Source organism: Loxodonta africana, chromosome 1 (genome assembly GCF_030014295.1).
Source record: "Loxodonta africana isolate mLoxAfr1 chromosome 1, mLoxAfr1.hap2, whole genome shotgun sequence".
Taxonomy (NCBI): Eukaryota; Metazoa; Chordata; class Mammalia; order Proboscidea; family Elephantidae; genus Loxodonta; species Loxodonta africana.
Window position 1 is genome coordinate 204,461,276 of NC_087342.1, and position 23,512 is coordinate 204,484,787.

The following is a 23,512-nucleotide window of genomic DNA, read 5'->3' on the forward strand; positions in this document are numbered from 1 at the left end:
TTCCAAGTTCCACTTACATAAAAGCTCAAGAAATTTTTTTTAAACTTGGTATCTTAACAAAAAACCTGAGAATCGTATTTTAACAGGACATATGAAATCCGCGGACAGGCCTCCAAGCAAATGTGCTGGATGACGAGCCAAGGAATCTGGGGCTGTGTGTGCCCCTAACAAGTTACTATAACTCTCTGGGCTTACTTCTCAACTGCAAAGAAAGTATTAGCTATACAGTCTGGATAGTATGTCCCTAACTTACCTGCCTCGTTTTGTTGTTTGCAAAGGCCAAGTGGATTAACTTCATGAAAGCACTTTGTGCACTTTAAAACCATGTATGACCTGAGGTATTAGTTTTATCAAAGCAAACAACCCCAGCTACATTTGTACCTCACCAGACCTAGAGACATTTTGCACCTGTGTCATTCATGGCCAGTGTTAAGAACATATCCTTTTCTTGAATATGATCAACTATCAATTAGAATACCCTGCACCAAAAAAAAGGTTAAATTATACGAAAGCTGGAAAGTAGTCTTAAAAGAAATTTCAGAGTCTCTTCTTCTCCTTCCCTATTAATTTTGTGTCATCTTTAAATAAATATATCTTGGTGGGAGGACTTTGCCATAAGTAGATTGTTGTTGTTAGGTGCCATCAAGTCAATTTCAACTCATAGCAACCCTACATGACAGAACAGAGCTGTCCCACAGAGTTCTCTTGGCTGTAATCTTTATGAAAGCAGATTGCCACGTCTTTCTCCCATGGAGCAGCTGGGTGCATCCTCACCACCAACTTTTTGGTTAGCAGCTGAGCGCTTAACGGCTGCTCCATAGATAACATGTCTTTAAATTGGGCTGGGATGCTGCCGAGTGGTATTTTATACCTACAGCATTTGACACAGCTTCTTAACACAAACTTTTCCTTATAATGTGCTGCCATTGTTATAATTAACCTCCTGTCCTTTGTCACCAGCTGTTTCTTCTGCAACACCTAATTGGACTTCTATTATTCAACTGCAGCTATTTCTTCTTTAAAAAAAACTGTCTTGCGAAAAGTTACAGGTATAATAAACTTCTGTGCACTAAACTACATCTTATCCATAAACTTCAATAATACTTTCAAGGATGCATTCCAAGAGGCCCCAAATAGGCTGATGCACTGAAGTGCCACAAAGATCAACTTTCACAGAAACGGATATTTATTTCATAATGAACAAAAAGAAATAGAATTCCGCAAGCCTTGCCCCAATGGGGTGGGAGTCAGGAGGCTTTCAGGCTCACCTGTCTTGTGTGCAGAAGTATTCACTCTTGCTCCCTAAGGAGGTGTTCAAGCTATGGGCCTAGGACAGTAATCTCTTCCAGTCAAGAAAATGGCAATATGGTATCTTCCATTCATTGTGTAGGATACATTTCCCTCTCCCTTTGACAAAATAGTAGTCAGAGACTAGAGATGGGAGAGGGGTGTTAATGGAAGAATTAGGAAAGAAACAAGGGAATAACTTATCCAGTGCACAAATCACCCGGAGAAGACATAATAATGTTAACCAATATAAAGAGTGGATTCTCCAGTGTTGAACCCTTTCTAAAGCTTCAAAGACTCTAAAACTGGGAGATCAATTCCTGCTAAAGAAACCATTCGCCCAGCTTGTAAGTTCAATGTTTTCAGGGAAAATCTTCATAAAGCAGTGATTACACATATTGCTCGTGGCTCCTCCTCAACATTAACTCTTTCCTTCCCCAATTTGAGATAGAATGTTCATAGCTCAGATGAAAGTTAGGTCATTTCTGAAATAAGTAAAATAAAGGAACAAGAGTATTTCCTCTCGCAACAGATAGAAAAATTGTTCCATGAAGTCATAATAAAAAGTGTGTATGATGGCAATGTTGAACCAGGGAGATTATAGAGTGCCTCGATTCATGAATCAACAGTTGGTCATTAAGTAAGTAAGAGATTGTGGAAATGTTCAGAGGCAGCACTGTTAAGAGGGGCAGGGCCCATGTTTCTGGCTCACAAATTGTTAGACTATTTTTTATAGGATCACATTTTCAAGGGATTTTTTTCTATAACATTTACTGAATGAGAACTTTGTACCACTAAGTTAGGTGCTATCTAAAGTGTTGAAAATAATCTAGTAAAAATCAATTGTTAAACTAAAAGAATCATAAACCTTTTGGAAAAACAGAAATTTTAATATCATACATAACTAAAGCTAAAACTAAATAATCTTAGTTATTTATCTTGGTTAGGGAAATAAAATGTTAAGAAAAGGAAGCAGTAGTGTAAGAGCAAAAAAACAGAAATAAGATCTTAAGCGTTAAAGAGCATTCTGAAATCTGGGTAGATTCGCCAAACATAGTAAGAATTCAATTTGATTTTGAAATATTTGTAACATAAATTCCCCTGATGTCCTTACAGACTTACTGGAAACTGGTATAATCTACAAACTTTACAACATGGACATTACTGCTCTTTTCAAAAATACAACCATTTACTTCAAACGGATATGGGTAACTACCAGAGAAGGAGACTTCATTCCAATTTCATACACATAAGCTATAATGGGAGTCCTGGTGGCGTAGTTGTTAAAAGCTTGGGTGCTAACCAAAAGGTCAGCAGTTCAAATCCACCAGCCACTCCTGGGAAACCCTATGGGGCAGTTCTCCTCTGTCCAATAATAGGGTTGCTATGAATCAGAACTGACTGCACAGCACTTAACAACAACAAGCTATAATGAGACTCAGTCTCTGTATCTGCAGATAAAAGATCACGGGCCTAGGTACCACAGAACTGCTTAAATGAGCAAGTACGGTAAGTTACTGCTATATTGCTGCTGTTAGCTGCCGCTGAGTAGGCCCCAAACTCATAGCAACCCCATGCACAACAGGATCAGACCACTGTGATTCATAAGGTTTTCATGGACTGATTTTCAGAAACAGATTGCCAGGCCTTTCTTTCTAGTTTGTCTTAGTCTGGAAGCTCCACTGAAACCTGTTCAGCATCATAGCAACATGCAAACTACCAATGACAGAGGAGTGGTGGCTGCGCTTAAGGTGCACTGGTAGGGAATTGAACCCAGGTCTCCCACACGGAAGGCAAGAAATGTACCACTGAACTACCACTGCCCTCCATGAGTTGAAGGACTTAGAACGATGTCCCTTTCCTGCACTGAATCCTGACTGATATCATATTTGTTACCAGAAGTGGCATAGAAAAGGATGCTATATGCCAATGGATCATATCTAGAACAGATTTTAATTGTTATCCTATTTAATCTTATTTTTAATTAAATATAAGATTAGAGCCTGGATAATCAAAAAGACTGGGTTTTTTAATAAAAAATAATTTTTAAATTTTAGAATAAATCAGATGATTGGCTATTTTAAAAGGTATTGTTTGACAATGCAGTTTAAAAATAGATCACATAAGATGTTCCACATGTTGCTAAATTTGATAAAATGATTCTCACAGCATGTATTTGTTAAGTCTCCTTTAAGGCTTCAATGTTCTTGAAAGTGAAGGAGTCCTACTTGATACAGACACTAAGGTTAAACAAGAGTCCCTGGGTGGTACAAACAGTTAAGCACTTAATTACTAGCTAGAAGGTTGGTGGTTTGAACCCACCCAAGGTGCCTTGGAAGAAAGGCCTGGCGATCTGCTTCTGAAAGGTCCCAGCCTTGAAAACCCTCTGCAGCAGTCCATGCACATATGAGGTCACCATCAACTGGAATCAACTTGCCAGCAACAGTTTAAGGTTAAATAATGGCACGTTGCATGTATATAGCTTTACATTTTTCAAAATGCATTCACATAGATTTTCTCATTTGACCCTCACACACCTGAATGGAATGAGCAAGGGCCTTATCATTTTCACCTGGTGGGTAAAGAATCGGAAAATTAGGTGGCTTACTCAATGATCCATGATCAGGAATGGCAGAGGCTCAAACTCAGCTCTCCTGATTACCATTCTAGTCCTATTCCACTCATTGCGCTATCAGTATTTCCAATAAAATTTTTTATCCGAAATGTCATTAGTTTTTCCAATTTAAATTTTTCAAAATGAAAAGGAAAGTGAACATTTAAACCTAGTCACTACTAATAAAAACCTAGACAAGGCATTCTCACTTACGTAGTGTTAAGTGGATATGAGTAATTAATCGAGCTAATGTCAACAGGAGCCGGGCAGAAAACTATTTTTGCTAGAAATCAGTGGAGAACCTCTATTTACTTAGAGATTCATTCCTCTCACACTTACGATGCTAACAATTGCTTATGATCTTTCAAGTGTCAAACTGGTATTGGTGTTAGAAATGCTGGTCTGCGCACCCAGGATTTCATGCCAGTCAGATCCCAATCTAGAAAATAATAGATGCATCCAGGCTGAGTAAGGGTTCCAGTCATCACATATATATGTACCATATTCAGTGAGATGCATGCAGGCAGACTGTCATACAGAGTAGCCGATTAAAGAAAATCATATCTGTGAAATGCCTCTTCAAGCAATGCTTAAAGAGAAAAAAGGCAATTAAATTTCTTGAACAAGGAATAATCTAGCATAATCACTACGTTTCAGCACAAGCTGAGTCAACACAACTGATGTGCATATCAATCTCAAGAGAAACATTTATTCTGTAATAGATAAAATGGGAATAAAGCCTCCTTGGGTGCAGAAGGAAAGATGAAATGCATCCTAAGCTTTCTAACCACAACTAGAACATTAGGAAAAAGAAATGAAAAATATTTTGGGATTCAAGTGCCCAAAATGTATGTAAATTAACCTGATGGATACAAAATATTACAAAGACTATAGCAAGCTCTTTCTTTTAAAAAAGGTTAATAATGAAATATCCCAGGCATATGGAAGTTAGCAAACAGTCAAATACCTATGATCTAGCTTTAGAAATAAAATATTATAGGTAAGTTGAAGATTCCATCAACTCTCCCAATTCTTCCTCTCCCAATTATATACTTCCATCTCCCTATGAGGTGGTGTTGTTGTTGTCAGGTGCCGTCAAGTTGGTTCTGACTCACAGCAACTCTATACACAACAGAAGGAAAAACTGCCCAGTCCTGCACCATGTCCACAACTGTTGTTATGCTTGAGCCCAATGTTGCAGCCACTGTGTCGATCCATGTCCTCCCAATTCTATTCTACTTCCATCTCCCTAAGAGGTAACCATTCTGGATTTGTTGCTTACGATTCCCATGTGCACTTCTATTCTTTTATAACACAGATGTGGATAAATCAGTGTCTTATATATGATCACATTCTATAATAAATGGTATCATACTGTACACATGCTTGTTATTTGTTTTTCCCTCAACGTTGTTTTTGATACATATTCATATTGATATTGAGGGCTCAACTTAATTCATTTTAAGTGCTCTATAACAGTCCGTTAAATAACGATACTCCGAGATATTTATTAACTCTTGCTATAGGATCACTGAGTCAGAACTGACTCAACGGCAATGAGTTTAGTTTTTTTGTTGTTGTTGTTGGTTTCTTTCTTTCTTTCTTTTTTTAATGGATATTTACCTTTTTCTTTGAGGGAGAGGTATTTCAAAAGACCTTAAGGTAAACATTCTTGATTACAATTCCTTATGCATGTGAGGGATTTTTTCTTATAATACATAGGGATGGAATTGCTGAGTCCTGGTGAAACAACTCAGTGCTGCAGTGGTTAAGTGCTCAGCTACTAACCGAAAGGTTGGCAGTTCAAATCCACCAGCCCCTCCACAGGAGAAAGATGTGGCAGTCTGCTTTCATAAAGATTGCAGCCTTGGAAACCCTATCGGGCAGTTCTACTCTGTCCTATAGGGTTACTATGAGTCAAAATCAACTCGATGACAATGAGGTCGTGGGATGGAACACTCATTTGATATTATTAGATATTGCCAAATTGCTCTTCAAAAGTTAGTACCAATATACACTCCCACCAGCAGTGTATAAGTTTCCCACTCTCCACAGCCTTGCTGTAGGTATTTATCAGGGCTTTTAATTGTGGACAATCTCATGGTATGTAGTGATATTCCATTGTTTTGTTTTGCTTTGTTTTTCTTAGGAAGAGAGGGAGCCAAAGTTGGTAGGAAGAGGGTCATAAGAATTGGACCTAAAAGCTGTTATTATATAGGAACTCCTGGTGAGGCGATAGAAGAGTGGTTCATTAAGACTTCACTCTACACAACAGCCATTCATTTCTCCCAAGTTCTTCAGAGGCATTACATGCATGTACACCACAGCTCACTGGCCCATAGTGTCTAGACTTTCTCTTAGCATTTACTGAGAGACTGCAGGTGGAGGCCTGATAATTTCCATAGTGCATCAACTAAATCAGGAAAGGACTGTTAACTAGCATTTTCCTATTTTCATGCACATGTAAATCCTAGCATAGACTCTCTCTCAACAGACATTTATGAGGACATGAGATGTTCTTATGACATTTATTTGAAGAAAACTGTGTTGTTACAATGTTTTTAAAAAAAATACCAACTTCCTTTTCTTGAGGTGCAACAATCTTTTTTTTTTTTAAAAAAGATTAAAATATTTCATCCTTACTAGAACTTATGATTTAAAACAGTGAGTATAAATCTTCTTGCAAGTGTATGATTTCAAATAAAAACTCAGACATAGATTTTTAATAGTACTTTCATAGTTCCTATCAATTATTCTTCAAGGAGCATAAACTTAAAATATTTTTTTTCTATGCTTTCTTCCTGAAAATATCCTGCCCCCCCCAAAAAAAATGCTTTTCTTCAGCAAAGAAGAGTGGATGAAAATAAATCTGATGCAGCTCTACCTTCTAGATGTCCAAAGAATTAACCTAAGTGAAGCTGGATACATGACAAGAATAACATTCTAATCCTGTCCTTGCCCCTGTAAAAACAAAGAGAAGCTTCTTCTTTATTTTATTTGACTAATCCTTACAAGATATGTTATTTATAAATAGCCTTGGTTCCACCTTATTTCACTGCAATTTTCCTTTCTGTTATAGATGGTAGGAACAACAGACGTTCTTAGCTAATTGCAACAGAAAAAAATAAATTTTTTAAAAGAGAGAAATAAATTTAAAACACACACGCAGATTTTTCTCAGCAGCAGAGGGTCTGAGGGACTTCTGGGATGCAGAGAAAATTGTTAGACTGAAAAAAAAAAATACTGCCTACTCCAGATATCTCTGCCCTCTGCAGCCAGTCACCACAGCCTGTTTGGCTATAAACAGGTTAAATAAAGAAACGGCAAAGCCGAAGTAAATGAAGCAGTTTCTGGGTACTGCAAACAGTTAATGTGCCAAAAGGTTGGAAGTCCAGTTCAACCAGAGGTGGCTTGGAAGACAGGCCTGGCGATCTACCTCAGAAAAAGGAGCCATTGAAAACCCCATGGAGCACAGTTCTACTCTGACACACATGGGGTCACCGTAAGTCAGCATCAACTCGGCAGCAACTGGTGTAAGTAAATGGAAGGAGAAAAGAAAAGAAAGAAAGAATACATGTTGCATGGAACAATTCAAGGGGTATACAGTTGATGGGTTTTTCTAGATGAACACACTAGGCAGGAATGTCTGATATACCTCTAACTAGAAGTAAAGGGCAATAAAGCTTAATGGTTAAGGGGAACAGGCTTTGAAGTCAGGCAGATCTGAATCCAAGTTTTACTAGCTATTATTACCTTCAGTAAATGACTGCATTTGTTTGAGCCTCGGTTTGTTATTCTATAAAATGGTAATAGAATATGTACCTATAGGGCTGTTTTAAGAATTCAATGTAATAGTGTATGCGAGTGAAGCACACAGTACCTAGTAAATGCTAAGTGTTCAATGACAAGCCGCTATTATTTTCAAGATAATTGAGTACATTTTAGATATCACCTGCTATTTTAAACAACTACTTTATTCAAGTACCCATAACACTCCTATACAAAGACTGGCTGAAAACAAACAGGTTTCATTGTCCCATACAAATTTCTAATATAAGGAAAGAATGACCACAAAATTAAATTGCCAGATACTGCTAAGGCAAGAATAAAAATAGTGTGAGTAAAAAACCTCCAAAACAACACTGCCTTTTTAAAAATAAATTTAATCCAAAGAAAAATTAAGAAGGCAAAGAATAAATAATCTCACTTCTTTATCAACTACTAATACATGCCATAAATAGCAGCAAATCAAAATGTTTAATTAAAACTATACTGTTACAGAAGCATTGAGGTAGGAAGCATTAAGTATCAGTTTATGATGATGGAAAATTTGAGAATGACAATGAATAAGGAAGACTGAAGAATTAATGCTTTTGAATTATGGTATTGGTGAAGAACACTGAATATATCATGGACTGCCAGAAGAACAAATAAGTCTGTCTTGGAAGAAATACAGCCAGAGTGCTCCTTGGAAGTGAGGATGGCAAGACTTGGTCTCATGTACTTTGGGGATGTTATCAGGAGGGACCAGTCCCTGGAGAAGGACATCATGCTTGGTAAAGTAGAGGGTCAGCAAAAGAGAGGCAGACCCTCAAGGAGATGGACTGACACAGTGGCTGTAACAATGGGCTCAAACACAGCAACGGTTGTGAGGATGACGCAGGACTGGGCAGTGTTCCGTTCTGTCGTACACAGGGTAGTTGTGACTAGAAAGTGACTGGACAGCACCTAACAACAATAAATGGTGGTGGTTGGACAACATGATTAATGTCATTGGTGTCACTGAGCTGCACACATAAAAAATGTTGAATTGGCAAATGTCATTACATATATTTTTTTACCACAATAAAAAAAAGTTACAAAGCATTAAGATGTATTAATTAAAGGAGGAGATCTGGGGGAACGTTAAGCAGGGTTCATTAAAAGGTTGCTCCAGTCAAAAATAGACAGGCAGAGTAGGTAAATCTCTTAGAAATATTTCAGAGCATTCTGAAAAGGGATATGCCTACCAATCCCCAGCACAGTGTCTGGCCTGCAGTAAATGCACTTGCTAGATGAAATTCTGCAGGTCTTGCAGAGAAAGCTACACATGCTTTAGATGTGCAGATAAAAGTAAAGTACTACTAAACTTTTTTTCACCTGGGTTTTGGTTAGAAGTCTTTATGTACCAATTAGAAATATGGCTCTGGATTCTAGGGTTCCATGTCCCAAGCTTGGCTTAGATTTGGGTACTGCAAGTTGCAGATGAAAAAAAGCCACATGAAGCTGGCTGGAAGTTTCACAAAGGAAATGGATGGTATCAGGGTAAGTGTAAGTTCACTAAACTCATGCTTTTCAGAGAATCACACAGGGTAAGATCACTTGGCCCAGCAAAAGACTTTAGGCAGCCTCCCTAAGTGGAGGAAATGCCTTCATATCGGTAAGTTCCTGTGAATGGAGATAATGAAACTGGGACAGGTTGAGTTTTGTAGACAAGTTCAATAAGTTTTTATTGCCCCCCCCATCATAACTGAACCTTCAAAACATGCTGAATGATGTAAGTCAATCACAAACAGATAGTGTGTGATCTCAATAACATAAACTACACAGAACTGTAAATATATAGAGATGAGAGTTTCACAGTGGTTACCAGGGGCAGGGGAAATCCTGGTGGCATAACGGTTAAGGGTTTGCCTGCTAACCAAAAGGTCAGCAGTTCAAATCCACCAGCTGCTCCTTGGAAACTCTACGGGGCAGTTCTACTCTGTCCTGTAGGGTTGTTATGAGTCAGGATCAACTCGACGGCAATGGGGTTTTTATAGGTACCAGCGGCAGGAGGAAGGGGGAATGAGGGGCATTATTGCTCAGGAGGCATTGAGTTTTTGTTTATGGGAATGAAAAATTTGGCAAGGACACTGCTGGTGGTTGTACATGATTGATGTTGTATACTGAATCGCATATATGAAAAATGTTGAATTGCCAAATGTGGTGTTAACTATATTATTGTTGTTGTTACTGGGTGCTGTTGAATCAATTTTCAACTCATAGTGACCCCATGTGACAGAATAGAACTGCTTCATAGGGTTCTCTAGGCTGTAATCTTTACAGGAGCAGATTGCCAGGCCTTTCTCTCACAGAGCTGCTGTGTGGGTTCAAACTGCCAAACTTCGGGTTAGAAGTCAGGTGCTTACTTAACTCTTGTGCCACCGGGCTCCTTATCTTAAGAATAAAATAATAATAAAACCATGAAAGAAGATGCCAATTTTCTGGTGAGAGTTTCTACTCACAGAGAGAAGACTTTCAGTGGGACCTGTATTTCTGGTTGAGACAGGTGTGCCCAGTGAAATCCCCTATGGTGAGTGCATGAGGCCCATCCATACCTGATGGCAATTTCCTCTGCCTTCTCCACTGTGCCTACTGATGACTTCCTAATAACACAGCCGCCTCAGCTGCAACCCCAGCTGGAACTCAGAATGCAACAGTAAGTACTTACCTACCTGTGGATCATCAAATTCCTACACTGACTGTTAGAAACACCTCACAACTTAGCTAGTAATTGCTGCACAATAATCAGACTGACAAAAACATCCCTTCACAAACAAAAGCTACACAAAAATGTTTTAGATGGCAGTGGTGCTGAAATGAAACATTGATGGAACAAGGGAGATACCTTCAGTGACTGCAGAGAGTCCGAGTTAGTATCACAGTAGAGGATGATGTTGTTGGCCATGCTGAAACTTTCTCTCACCCCAAGGTGGTAAAACAAGGACGGCTGCCGGAAGGCGTCACTCATCTCCACCACAGCGATATCTGCAAACAGAAAACAAAGGCCCCCAAAAGATGACACCTAAATCATGCCCAGTAAGCACATTTTTGGACAACTTAGTGCTCAAAGAGGAAATGAGGAAATGATAGGGATTTTCCCTCTTCATTTATTACTGAATTTTGAATTTGCAGTTCTACCGGGAAGTGGTTTTACATATATGCAACAAGCCTGCATTTTTAAACAAGAAAGGGATTTTATCATTACGGAAAACTAAGGAGAGACTGCAATGGTGGGAAGCAGAGGCTAAGGCTCTCTGCTGTTCCACCATTTAAAAAAAAAAAATTAAAAAGCAGATCCCTGGAAAATAGAAATAAGTAATAAATATAAAATGAAATTTTTAAAAATGGTAAGTTTATGAATTAACCCAGAGCTGGGTTTTAGGATTAATTAACTAATTAACAAATATCTAGGAGGCCCCTAAGGAGTACTGGTAGGACAACGGTTAAGTGCTAGGCTGCTAACCAAAACGTTGATGGTTCAAACCCATCCAGAGACTCCTCAAGAGAAAGACCTGGCCATCCGCTCCCAAAAAGGTTACAGCCTAGAAAACCCTGTGGGGCAGTACTACTCTGTCACATGGGGTTACTACGAGCTGAAATCAACTAGATGGCATCTAACAACAATAACAGCAAGTTCCTAGAAAGCAAAATCAAGAAAGAAAGATAGCAAAGGTATAGCAAATTATGACTAGAAAGAGAAATATAATCGCAGGTACTTATTCTTCAAAAACTCAAGATAATGAATACCAAGGTAGTATAAACTTGACATAAAAATTTGACAACAATGTCACAAAATGAAATTGAGATCAGTCTCAAACTCATTTATGGATATAGACAAACATATGAAAGAAAAACTAACAAAATCACAAAGCATTATACTATAGGAACACTAGATCATGAGTTTCAAACTTATTTGAGGAACACAATAATGGACCGATGGAAAAAAATTATTTGTATCTCTGGAGATGGTTTGACACACTGCCTACAATGATGGGCTCGAGCATAGCATCAGTTGTGAGGATGGTGCGGGGCCCAGCAGTGTTTCGTTCTGTTGTGCACAGGGTTGGCATGAGTGAGAACCAACTCAACGGCACCTAACAACAACAACAGAGTTGCCCCAAACACATGAAATAAAATTTTAAATCAATTTCTTATTAAAAATAATTGCATACTAAAAATATAAGCGTACTTCCTTAACAGAAAGAATAATACTTATTTCATAACTGCCAATTTTGTGCTTACAGTTACTCTCACAAAAATCAGAAACAAGACAAGGCTATACAGACTGGCTTTCTAAAAATCCCAGCCAATACTATTTAAATAATAAAATATTTTTAAGAGGTATAATTTTATAAAATAAAATATACAATAATCATTCCTTGCAGATATTATTCTCCTCAACCAAAAAAGCCCACCAGGATAAGCTGAACAACTATTGTTGTTGTTGTTAGGTGCCATCGAATCTGTTCTGACTCATAGCGACCCTATGTATCACAGAACGCAACACTGCTCGGTCCTGCGCCATGCTCACAATCATTGTTTTGCTTGAGCCCATTGTTGTAGCCACTGTTGAGGGTCTTCCTCATTTTCACTCACCCTCTACTTTACCAAGCATAATGTCCTTCTCCAAGGACTGATCCCTCCTGATAACATGTCCAAAGTACGTGAGACAAAGTCTCGCCATCCTTGCTTCTAGGGAGCATTCTGGCTGTACTTCTTCCAAGACAGGTTTGTTCATTCTTTTGGACTGCCAAAAGAATGAATAAATCACTCCTACTAGGATGGCTAAAATTAAAAAAAGAAAATAAGAAATGTTGGCCAGGATGGGGGAAAATTGGAACCCTTAGCTGTTGCTGACGGGAACGTAAAATGGTATAGCTGTTGTTGATAACAGTGTGGCAGTTCCTCAAGAAACTAAAACGAGAAGTACCATATGACCCAGTAACTCCATTACCAGGTACATACCCAAAAGACTTGAAAGCAGAGACTTAAACAGATAAACTGATGTTCACTGCAGCATTCACAATAGCCAAAAAGTGGAAACAACCTAAATGCCCATCAACGGATGAATGGATAAACAAAATGTGGTACATACATGCAATGGAATACTACTTAGCCAGTAAGAGAAATGAAGTCTTGATCCACGCTACAATAAGGATGGAGCTTGAGGACATTATACTGAGTAAAAGAAGTCAATCACAAAAAGACAAATATTGTTACGATCTCACTTATATAAAAAGAACAGACAAATGTATACAGACCAAAATTTATTAGTGGTTACCAAGGGCAGGAGGGAAGGGGAAGAGGAAGGTTATTGCTTATGGAGTACTGAGTTTCGGTTTACGGAGATGAAAAAATTGCATTGATTAAAGGTAAGGTTGCACAGCTGATTACGGTAATACAATTGCTGTCAATAAGTGTACACCTGGAAACAGTTGAATTGACAAAAGTTGTATAATAGATATATTTACAACAACAACAAAAAAAAGAGTATCTCACTGAGGCTACTTATATACAACCAAATACCTCATGGGATTTGGTTCCTCAGTTCGGAGGTTTAGGGTCATGGTTTCATGGGACATCCCAGTTAATTGGGCTAATAATGTTTTAGTGTCTCTGCTCTACCTCCTACTTGTTGTGTAGTGCCTGGGGTTTTAAAAGCTTGCAAGCAGCCATCCAAGGTACAGCAATTGGTCCCTATTTACCTGGAGGCTCTGGAGCAACAGAAAGAGAGTGAACAACGCGAAGAGGAAATGGAATGTGACCCAAATTGCCTCCAGGAACAGCTGCCTCCTTTGCCATGAGACCAGAAGTACTGGATGGTGCCTGGCTACCATTACTGAACATTCTGATCAAAATTCTATAGAAGAATCCTACTCAAAGGGGGTAAAATGCAGAACAGAATTTCAAATTCCCAAGGACTCCAAACTTTATGGAGCCGAGGAAGCTGGATGAATTCCCGAAACTACTGCCCTAAGATAATCTTCAAACCTTAAACCAAAAATATGCCCCTCAAGTCTTGATAACTAATAAAGAACGTCTGCCTTGAGCATTATGTTCTTTTAAGATCTATCTATACAGGATCAAATTGACAACAGCAAATCAAAAGATTAGATGGAAACCTTAGGGTACAGTGAGTTTATGTTAATAGGGGAGGAACAACTCAGAAAAGGAGGGTGAGAATGGTTGCACAACTCAAAGAATATAATCAATGTCACTGAAATGTACATGCAGAAACTTGAATTGAGGTATGTTTTTGCTATGTATATTCTCAACAACAAAAAATAATTATTTTTTAAAATAATAAACTAAAATTGCTTGGGGAATGAATGAGTCAAAGAAACGTTCTCACACACCGTGGGGAAGTGCGAATTTTCTAGGAGACTTAAGTTCTTAAAATTACACACACTCTTAGACCCAATAATCCCATTTTTCAGAATTTACTCTCAGAAGGCTCTTATAAGTATGGACAGATTCACCTGTATCGAAGTATTATTTTTTGCAGTTAGAAAAAGGAAAATGCCTAAATACCCATTAATAAGAAAATGGGGAAATATCTATCTCTACACAGAGGTAGACGTACAGATATGTAAAGCCAGATAATGGCATATTATGTAGTCATTAAAAACTCTATCTGTAGAAAAATATCTAGCAATACGAGGTGAATTCAAGATACATAAACTTAAGAAAAGATTAAAATATAAAATACATATTATATGTATTTATATGTACGTGAATAAAAAATTTCCGAAAAGTTGTACACCCAAATGTAAACTGTGGTTATAGCTGGGTTGTGGGATTTTGGATGATATTTTTTATCTTTTTTGTGCCTTCTATATTTTCCACAATTTCTATTATGAGCACTGATTACTTTTATAATTTAGAAACCCACCATTAAAAAAAAAGAACAACATTCAAGACCTGAGTGACTGAATGGAAAACCAAAGTGCAGCCACTGAACATAACGCAGGCTCTCGGAGAGCTGTTTGGTATGGGGTCTGCCCTACCTAACGAACAAGAAATTAGAACTCATATTCTGCGAAGGAGAAACAAATCAGATGAAATGGAGGCTAAAGATACAAAAAGATTTATCCAAGTTATGAAAGAGGAAGACAGATCAAATGAGCTTCAGAAGATATTTTCTCAGGGCTAAAAAGGGCATAAGGACTCTTTGACAGAAAAGAGTTTTCATTTGGGGTCCTTAACATTTCTTCATCAAAAACCAACACATGAAAAAAACAAGTCATTGCAGTCCCGCCCACACACTCCATCTGTCTAGTGCACCCACTAGGCTTTGTCCTCCACAGATGCCAGCTACTCGCTGTCAACCACGCTGCTTGAAAACCAAGAGGCAGCGTTAAATGGGGCTGAAAGAAACCAAACAAAACATTTGCTGACAAAAAGTAAATGAAAGGCAGGCAAAGAAAAATACTAGCTAAGTTAAAGTAATGACAGGAAGCCGGGGTGGGGGGGTTGTTTCCACAAAACTGGCTCTTAGAATTTGATGCTAAAATTAAACAAAAACACTGCAGAAACTTTTCGGATTAAGACAGAAACTCTTGTTGCTGCCGTTAGGTGCCGTTAGTTGATTCTGACTCAGTGACTGCATGTGACAGAGTAGAATGGCCCCATTAGGTTTTCTTGGCTTTAAATTTTATGGAAGCATATTGCTAGGTCTTTCTCCCGTGAAGCCACTGGTTGGGTTCAAACTGCCAACATTTAGGTTAGCAGTGGAGCACTTAAATGTTGTGCTACCAGTCCTCCATAGAGAGAAACTAGACATTTAAAATAAATAGAGCAGGCAAGATAAAGTATATTTATTAGATCTGAACATCCAAGCAGGAACAGACCCCTTTGGGAGCTGTGTTCTTGTTGCTGTTAAGTCGATTCCAACTCATGGCCACCTCGTGTGACAAGGCAGAACTGCTCCACAGGGTTTTTAATTTTTATGGACGCAGATCGCCAGATCTTTCCTCTGCGGTGCTGCTGGGTAGGTTCCTTCCACCAGCCTTTAGGTCAGCACCTGACCATAAACCACTTGTGAGCTACCCAGGGACCTTGGATGTTATATAGAACTTTTTTTTTTTTAATGGTTTTTTTTCTTCCTTTCCAATGGGTATGTCTTTTATGGTTCTTCTTTCCTTGTCTTATTGCACTGGCTAGAATTTTTAATGACAGGGATTTTTAAAACAGTACTATTTCATTATCTAACTAAAGAAAGTACTGTTTTAGCAGCTACCTTCTGACTCTCTCTATGGATACATTTTCATAAGTAGTAAAACAAACAGGTGAAAATTAGCTTCCTTGTTAAGTATCTTAAGACCTGTCAGAAATGCAAAAGAATGTAATTATAATAAATTAAACAAGCACTTCCTACGCTAAAATTCTTGAGCCCCACTTACGTGAAGTATAGTTTAACCACTTTGTTTCACAAACATGTGCTTACTACGCGTATGTCAAACACTGTATGCTTTTCAAATGTTGAGTCACTCAATCTCCTTAATACTCCTTTGTGGCAGGTGATATTGTTTCAGGAAACAGGCAGAGAAGGTATAATCTGCCCAAGATGAGTTCGAAAGTGGTGGCACCAGAATTCGAACTCAGGTAGTCTGGCTCCACAGTCCACACTCCTAATTCTTAACTGAGCCACACCCTGCACTTACAGGAGGGGGAGGTTCACAAGATCTGAACACAAATGAGATGCAAAAATAGATTTAGGGACCAAAGTATACTACTGTCATGTATTTCATGAGTAAATGCACTTAAAAAAAAATTTTGGTGGAAATATTGTGAGTATAAGTGCCACATTTAAACTATTAAGCTAAGCCTGTCATTTAAAGGCATGGACAAAGATACAAAAATCTCTCACATTTTTAATTAAGGTATAATTTTTGCTTCCTTTTTTCCATTGAGTTCATGGTAAATGGAGCATAAAATTAGGTTTAAAAAAGGTTTATGAAAGCATAATAAATTTTTAGGGCAATCAAACAAAACTGTTGTGCCTAACTGCATTGTTGCCAACAAATGGCAGTGGTTCACAGTCTGTTTCTTTTTTTATTTAATTTCCCTTCATCATACAATTTCTTTTAGTGATTAAATATTTCATATAAGTTGCTGCTGCTTGTGAAAAGCAGAGTTGAAGGGAGACATTAATCTTTGGTTACTTTTTGTCCATACATTCCTTTTCCTTCAGCATCAGACCATTGCTTCCAAAGCAAGAGGCCAAGTATCTATTTGGATTATACCATAGTCTGCAAAAAACCCAAAAAATCAAACCAGTTGCCGTTAAGTCAATTACAACTCATAATGACCCTATGGGACAGAGTAGAACTGCCCCATGTGGTTTTAAGGAGCAGCCGGCAGATGTGAACTGCAGACCTTTTGGTTAGCAGCCAGAGCTCTTAACCACTGCACCACCAGGGGATACAATATGCCCTGAAATTCCATAATCAATGAAAACTTCACCAATCATCACACAGAACTGCCCAATCCAGTCACGAGGGACTAATCCCCGAGACAATCCATTAGTGCCATTTTAACTCAACAAACAGTCTGAACACCTATTATAGAAAATCCTGTCTGTTACATGCTGTTATGAAAGTCAAAGGAAAACAAATTTAAAGAGATGGTTTCTGCCTTCTCTTGTGGGACAGAAACCCAGGTTCGCGAGGACAAGTACACTGCAGAATGCAGCCGGCGTGTGGATTCGGCAAGGATGCAGCATCAGCGAGCAGCAGAATCAGAAAGTGTGCCACAAAAGGCAGGCAAAAATCAGCAGCTCTGACACATCAAAGGCACTGTAGAAGAACCCAAAAAAAGACGGGTGCCTGTGGCTTGGTCAGTGAGAAATGCTAAGGAAACCACAGGCAGACACCAGGGCAATGATTCTTAACGTGTAAACCAAGAGAAATCCCCTCAAGAGGGACACTAACCCCCAAATGCCACCCCCTCTTTGATTTTTGAGTACCTGAGTGGTACAAACGGTTAACATGCTCGGCTGTTAACCAAAAGGTTGGAGGTTCAAGTCCACCCAGATGTGTTTCAGAAGAAAGGCCTGGAGATCTCCTTCCAAAAAATCAGCCACCGAAAACCCTATGGAGCACGGTTGTACTCTGATGGGCGTGGGATCACCATGAGTCGGAGCCAACTAGGGTTTCTTTGGTTCTTAGGGGAGGTATTATCTGCATTCCGTTGATTTTTCTACTTTATGAACGATGACAAAGGGCTATTTACAACTAATCTACGATATGGAAATTACTAAAATGCTACCTATGATCTAATATTGCTGTGTGCCATTGAGTTGATTCCAACTCATAGTGACCCTACAGGACAGAGCAGAATTGCCCCCATAGGGTCTCCAAGGTTGTAATCTTTATGGAAGCAGACTGCCACATCTTCCTCTCATAGAGCAGCTGGTGGGTTCGAACCGTGGACCTTTGGTTAGCAGCTACGCACGTTAGCACTGAGCGACCAGAGCTGCTTTTTCATGACCTCTTAGTAGTGTCCTATTAGAGTCTCTGAAGACATCAATTCAGTTTTCTTAAATCTGGCAGCCATACAGAGCCCCAGTGGTACAGTGGTTAAGAGCTCAGCAGTTAACCAAAAGGTAGCAGTTCAAATCCACCAGCCACTCCTTGAAAATCCAACAGGGCAGTTTTACTCTGTCCTATACGGTCACTGTGAGTAATAATTAATTCGATGGGAAGGAGTTTTTTTTTTTTATTGTTTTTGGCAGCCATGCAATGGCAGAAAACTGCAAAACTCCTATTGTAAAGCTGGGATTGTTAAAACTTTCAAAAGAACAAAAAATCTACAATCATTGTTATCTTGAACTGGTCATTATTTGGCAATTCCTGCTATAAATTATCATTCATTTAATTTGATCAGCATCACTTAACTTTCATGTACGTTATTTGGCTAACCCTACAGTGTATAATGATGCATATTCAGGTCAACAGTAATTTTTTGCCACAATTTCCGATCACTCAACTAAATGTACGCATAGTGGTTCAATTATGAATCACACTTGCATTGCTAATGCAAATATATACATATTCTCACCATTCCAGTCCCAATTTTTTTTTGTAACATTAATATTATTATTTTGTTTTATAGTTTGCTTTTTATTGTGCTGAAAACTAAGGCCTGGTAGATAGGCGATCACAATGACATGTTGCACACACACAGATTATATTTAAAAAGGTTGAGAGTCGCTACACTTACAAAATGAAAAGGGATAGAGAAAAAAGAGAAGCCTAGAGAGGAGAAAGGCATCCCTGGGTGGTACAAACAGTTAACTCACTCGGCTTTCTGCAGTTTGTGAGTATGCTATGTTTACGTTTAAAAAAAGCTAGCTGCAATCAAGTTGATTCTGACTCATGGAGACTCCACGTGTGTCAGGGTAGAACTGTGCTCCATAGGGTTTTCAATGGCTGATTTTTGGGAAGTAGATCACCAGGCCTTTCTTCCAAGTCACCTCCGGGTGGCCTCAAACCTTCAAACTTTCGAATAGCAGCCAAGTGTGTTAACCATTTGCACCACCCAGGGAATCCATAAACATTAAAACCAACCAAAATCAAGCCCATTACCACCAAGTCAGTTCCAACTCACAGCAACGCTATAGGACAAAGTAGAACTGCCCCATAGAGTTTTCAAGGCTGTAATCTTTATGGAAGGCGACTGCCACATCTTTCTCCCATGGAGTAGCTGGTGGGTTTGAACCGCTGACCTTTCGGTTAGCAGAGAAACACTTAACCACTGCACCACCAGGGCTCCTTCCATTAAGCAGTGTAACATGGGGATGCAATCAACAAAATCCAAACTCTAGGAAACTCTACAAAAAAAAAAAAAATGACCTATTTTCCTTAACAAAAACATTATAGTGAAGAAAAAGAGAGGGGGAGAAATTAGGTATTAAAAGAGACTTAAGGGATGTAGTCATTGCAATGTATAGACCTTAATTGGATTCTGATTAAAACCCACTTTAAAAAAATCATGACACAGGCCAATTTAAAATTCAAAAGGTGACAGGATATTTGATGATGTTAAGAAACTAGTTATTTTAAGCATGATAAGCTACTGTGGTAGGAGCTCTTTTAGAGATTAAAAAAGTAGAACAGTAATTTCATCCTATGTTAAAAATAAGGGGGGGAGGATAAACTACTAGTGTCTGACACCATGCAATACATGTATTTTTTATCAAAAGGAGTGCTATTCCTTTTCACAATAGACAAAAGAAACAACCGATGAATTGATAAATAAAATGTGGTATATATACAATGGAATACTACTCAGCCATAAAGGAAAATGAAGTCCTGATGTATGCCACAACATGATGAACCTTGAAAACATTATGTTGAGTGAAATAAGTCAGTCACAAAAGGACAAACACTGCATGATCTCACGTCTATGAAATAAGCAAACATAGAGAAACCAAAGGTCATTAATGGTTACCAGGGGTAGGAAAGAAGGGCAAAGGGGGAGATTTTGTTTGGAGGGCATTGAGTTTATGCTAATGGTGGTGGTATAGTTTGGAAAAGGGTAGCTAAAATAGCTGTACAACATAAAGAATATAATCAATGTTACTGTACTGTAAATGTAGAAAATGTTGTACTGGCAATGTTTTTGTGTATATATTTTCACCAAAATGAAAAAATAAATATAAAAAGTGCTATTCCAGAGGTGCACGCAACATGGCACCCCAGAGAGATGTACCATCCCATCCCTCTGCAGCAAAGAGCTGAAAAACTAAATAAAACAGATATGAACATCAATCTTGGAAACCTGAGCACCAAATGAAGGGATAAAGAACTAGATCAAACACCAAATGGAAGAAACTGATGGAAAACAGAACGAGGAGAGATACAGAGTGGAGGTCTAACACGGCACGGCATGACCGTCTTGAAACACAGCCAGCAATGACCTCGGACAGGAAGTATGGGAAGGCAATTTATGAAGCTACCAACAGGAGACAGAGCACTGGGTAACCAGAAAAACACACTTTTCCATCCCTCATGCTTCTGGTGAATAGCAGCAAGAACCACAACCCATCCCAGCAGCCCCTGTCACTGGGGTCCACAATACGAGTCACCCCAGACCTGCCATGGCCCCTCCTATCATGGGGCTTTCCTCTTTTTTCTGTCTTTTTTTTCTTTTTCTTTCTTCGTTCTACCTAACCCCATATGCCACCTCCCCCTCTTCCTGCCAGCTCCCACTGCACCACCATTTTTTTCTTTTTCTTTCTACCTCTTCTTTTTCTCTCCCATCTAGCTGTGTACGACACTTCCACCCCCTTCCTGCCAGCCCACATCACACCACCAAGGCTAGAGAGCAACCAGCACATGGGCCCAGAACCCTGGGTCCACTGTGTCCTCGCCTACCAGCTCCCAACTCACTTTTTTTTCTTTCTTCTCTTTATCTCTCCTATCTACCTCATAAGCCACCTCCACTCCCTTCCCATCAGCCCCCAGGTCCGCCCTGCCCCCACATACTGGCCCCCACTGTGATGCCATTTTTTTTCTCTTTCTCCCACCCACCAACCCCATATGTCACCTCCCGCACTTCCCACCAGTACCTGCTGCACCACTGCTGCTAGACAGCCACCAGTGAACCAGCCTGCCATCCAGGGTCTGCCCTGCCCACACCTGCTGGCTCCCACTATACTGACATTTTTTTTTTTTTTTCTTTTCTTTCTCCTTCACACCTAGCCCTATAAGCCATGTCCCCACTCCTTCTACTGGCTCCCAGGTTCACCCCACCCCCACTCACCAGGCCCCACTGCATGGCCATTTTTTTCTCTTTTTTCCTTTCTTACTTTTCTTTCTCCCTCCCACCTAGCCCTGTATGCTACTTCTCCCGCTTCTCAACAGCCCCTTCCGTACCGCTGCAGATGGAGTGCCACTGGCACACCAGCCTCCCGCTGTCCCAAGTCAGTCCTGATCCCACAAGTCAAACAAGTGTACGCCTCTCAGCCATCTCACCAAACCAGCATATAGCTAAGTGGGATTACCCTGCCTTGCTCCCCTGTCCACCAAGACAAGGTGGTAAGAGCTACCATGACCACAGACAAGAAAGCAGAAAAGTACCCTTGGCCCATGTGCCCTGACATATCAAAACAAACAACCAAAGGGAGGACAAAAAAAAAAAAAAGCAGGACAAAACAAATATACAATAAATAAATAAAGCAAATAATACATTAGTGTCTCAGAGACAGCAGACAATATCAAAACATATTAAAAAAGCAAGGAAAGATGGCTTTAGCAAATTACCAAAACAAAGAATCAGACAAACTTCCAGTAGAAGGCAACAGAATTACCTGATATCGAATTCATGAGACCAATATTTAGGGCTCTGCAAGGGATGAGGAAAGAGATCAAGGAAAACGCAGATGAAACCAAGGAAAAAATAAACAAAATCATGGAAAACATAGACAAAGCCAATGAAATCATAGCCAAAATCAAGAAAAACATAGACAGAGCAATAGAAGAATTCAGGAAAATAATACAAGAACAAAACATCAAAATAAATAATTAGAAATCATACAAAAACAGCAACTAGAAATCCAAAAAATAAACAACAAAATTTCAGATATGGACAACTCAATAGAAGGTTGTAGGAGCATATTTGAAACAATGGAAGACAGCATCAGTGAGATTGAAAACAAATTCATGGACACATTGTAGAAAAGTCAGAGAAAAGAATGCAGAAAACCTAAGAATTACGTGGAACATAATCAACAGCAAATATTTCCGCATGATCAGAATTCCAGGAGGAGAAAAACGGGAAACACAGAGAAGATTGTTGAAGATTTGCTACCAGAAAACTTTCCAAATATCATGAAAAACAAAAAAACTAACCATCTAAGAAGCTCAATGGAGCCATATAGGATAGAACCCAAAAGAAAGTCATCAAGACTTGTTAAAACCAAAGACAAAGAAAGAACCCTGAGAGCAGCTCAAGAAAAACAAAATGTCACAAAGGGGAAACAGTAAGACTAAACAATGACTACTGACAGAAACTACACAGGCAAGAAGGCAATAGGATGACATACATAAAACCTTGAAAGAAAAAAACTGCCAACCAAGAATAATTATACCCTACAAAATTCTCTCTCAAATACAATGGCAAAATTAGGACATTTCCAGATAAACAGAAATTGAAGGAAGTCATAAAAACCAAAGCAAACTTGCAAGAAATATTAAAGGGAGCCCTTCTGCTACACAACCAACATCAGACAACAACCTGCCTGAGCCTAGGACACAAGACAGCATGAGCCAAATACCAACCTGTGTAAACAACTCACAATAAAAAACAAAACAGAATTAAAACACTTAAAACAGGGAACCAGAAACATCAATCTGTAAATGACGACATCAATACAATGAAAAGGGGGGTACTAAATGGTGTAGGTATAGAACTTTCCAATGGAGTGAAAGTCAAGGCAATATCAAGAAATAAAAGCCTAATTTGAACCTAGGAAGATAAGGGTAAATTTCAAGATAACCACAAAGTGAGATTCATATCACGTATGCAAAGATGGCTCAACGCTAGAAAATCAATCAAAATAATTCACCACATAAATAGAACAACAGAAAAGAATCAATCTTCTCAAATAATGTAGAAAAGACATTCGATAAAGTTCAACACCCGTTCCTGAAAAAACTCTCAATAAAATATGAATAGAAGGGAAACTCCTCAACATAATAAAGGACATCTAAGCAGTTCAAATCTACCAGCTGCTCCTTGTAAACCATACAGGGCAGTTCTACTCTGTCCTACAGAGTCGTTATGAGTTGGAATCAACTAGAC

At 38.9% G+C, this 23,512-nt stretch overlaps 1 protein-coding gene across 4 annotated transcripts in view; it reads right to left on the minus strand.

Annotated features, from left to right (window-relative positions):
• The window catches only part of MAP3K5 (mitogen-activated protein kinase kinase kinase 5), a 237,533-nt gene that overhangs the window by 144,838 nt on the left and 69,183 nt on the right, over positions 1 to 23,512 (minus strand). For all 4 annotated transcript variants that reach the window (XM_064291248.1, XM_003404038.4, XM_023555048.2 and 1 more), the window contains exon 2: positions 10,551 to 10,690. In XM_064291248.1, coding sequence (XP_064147318.1) covers positions 10,551 to 10,690 — 140 coding nt within the window. The remainder of the gene's footprint in view (positions 1 to 10,550; positions 10,691 to 23,512) is intronic.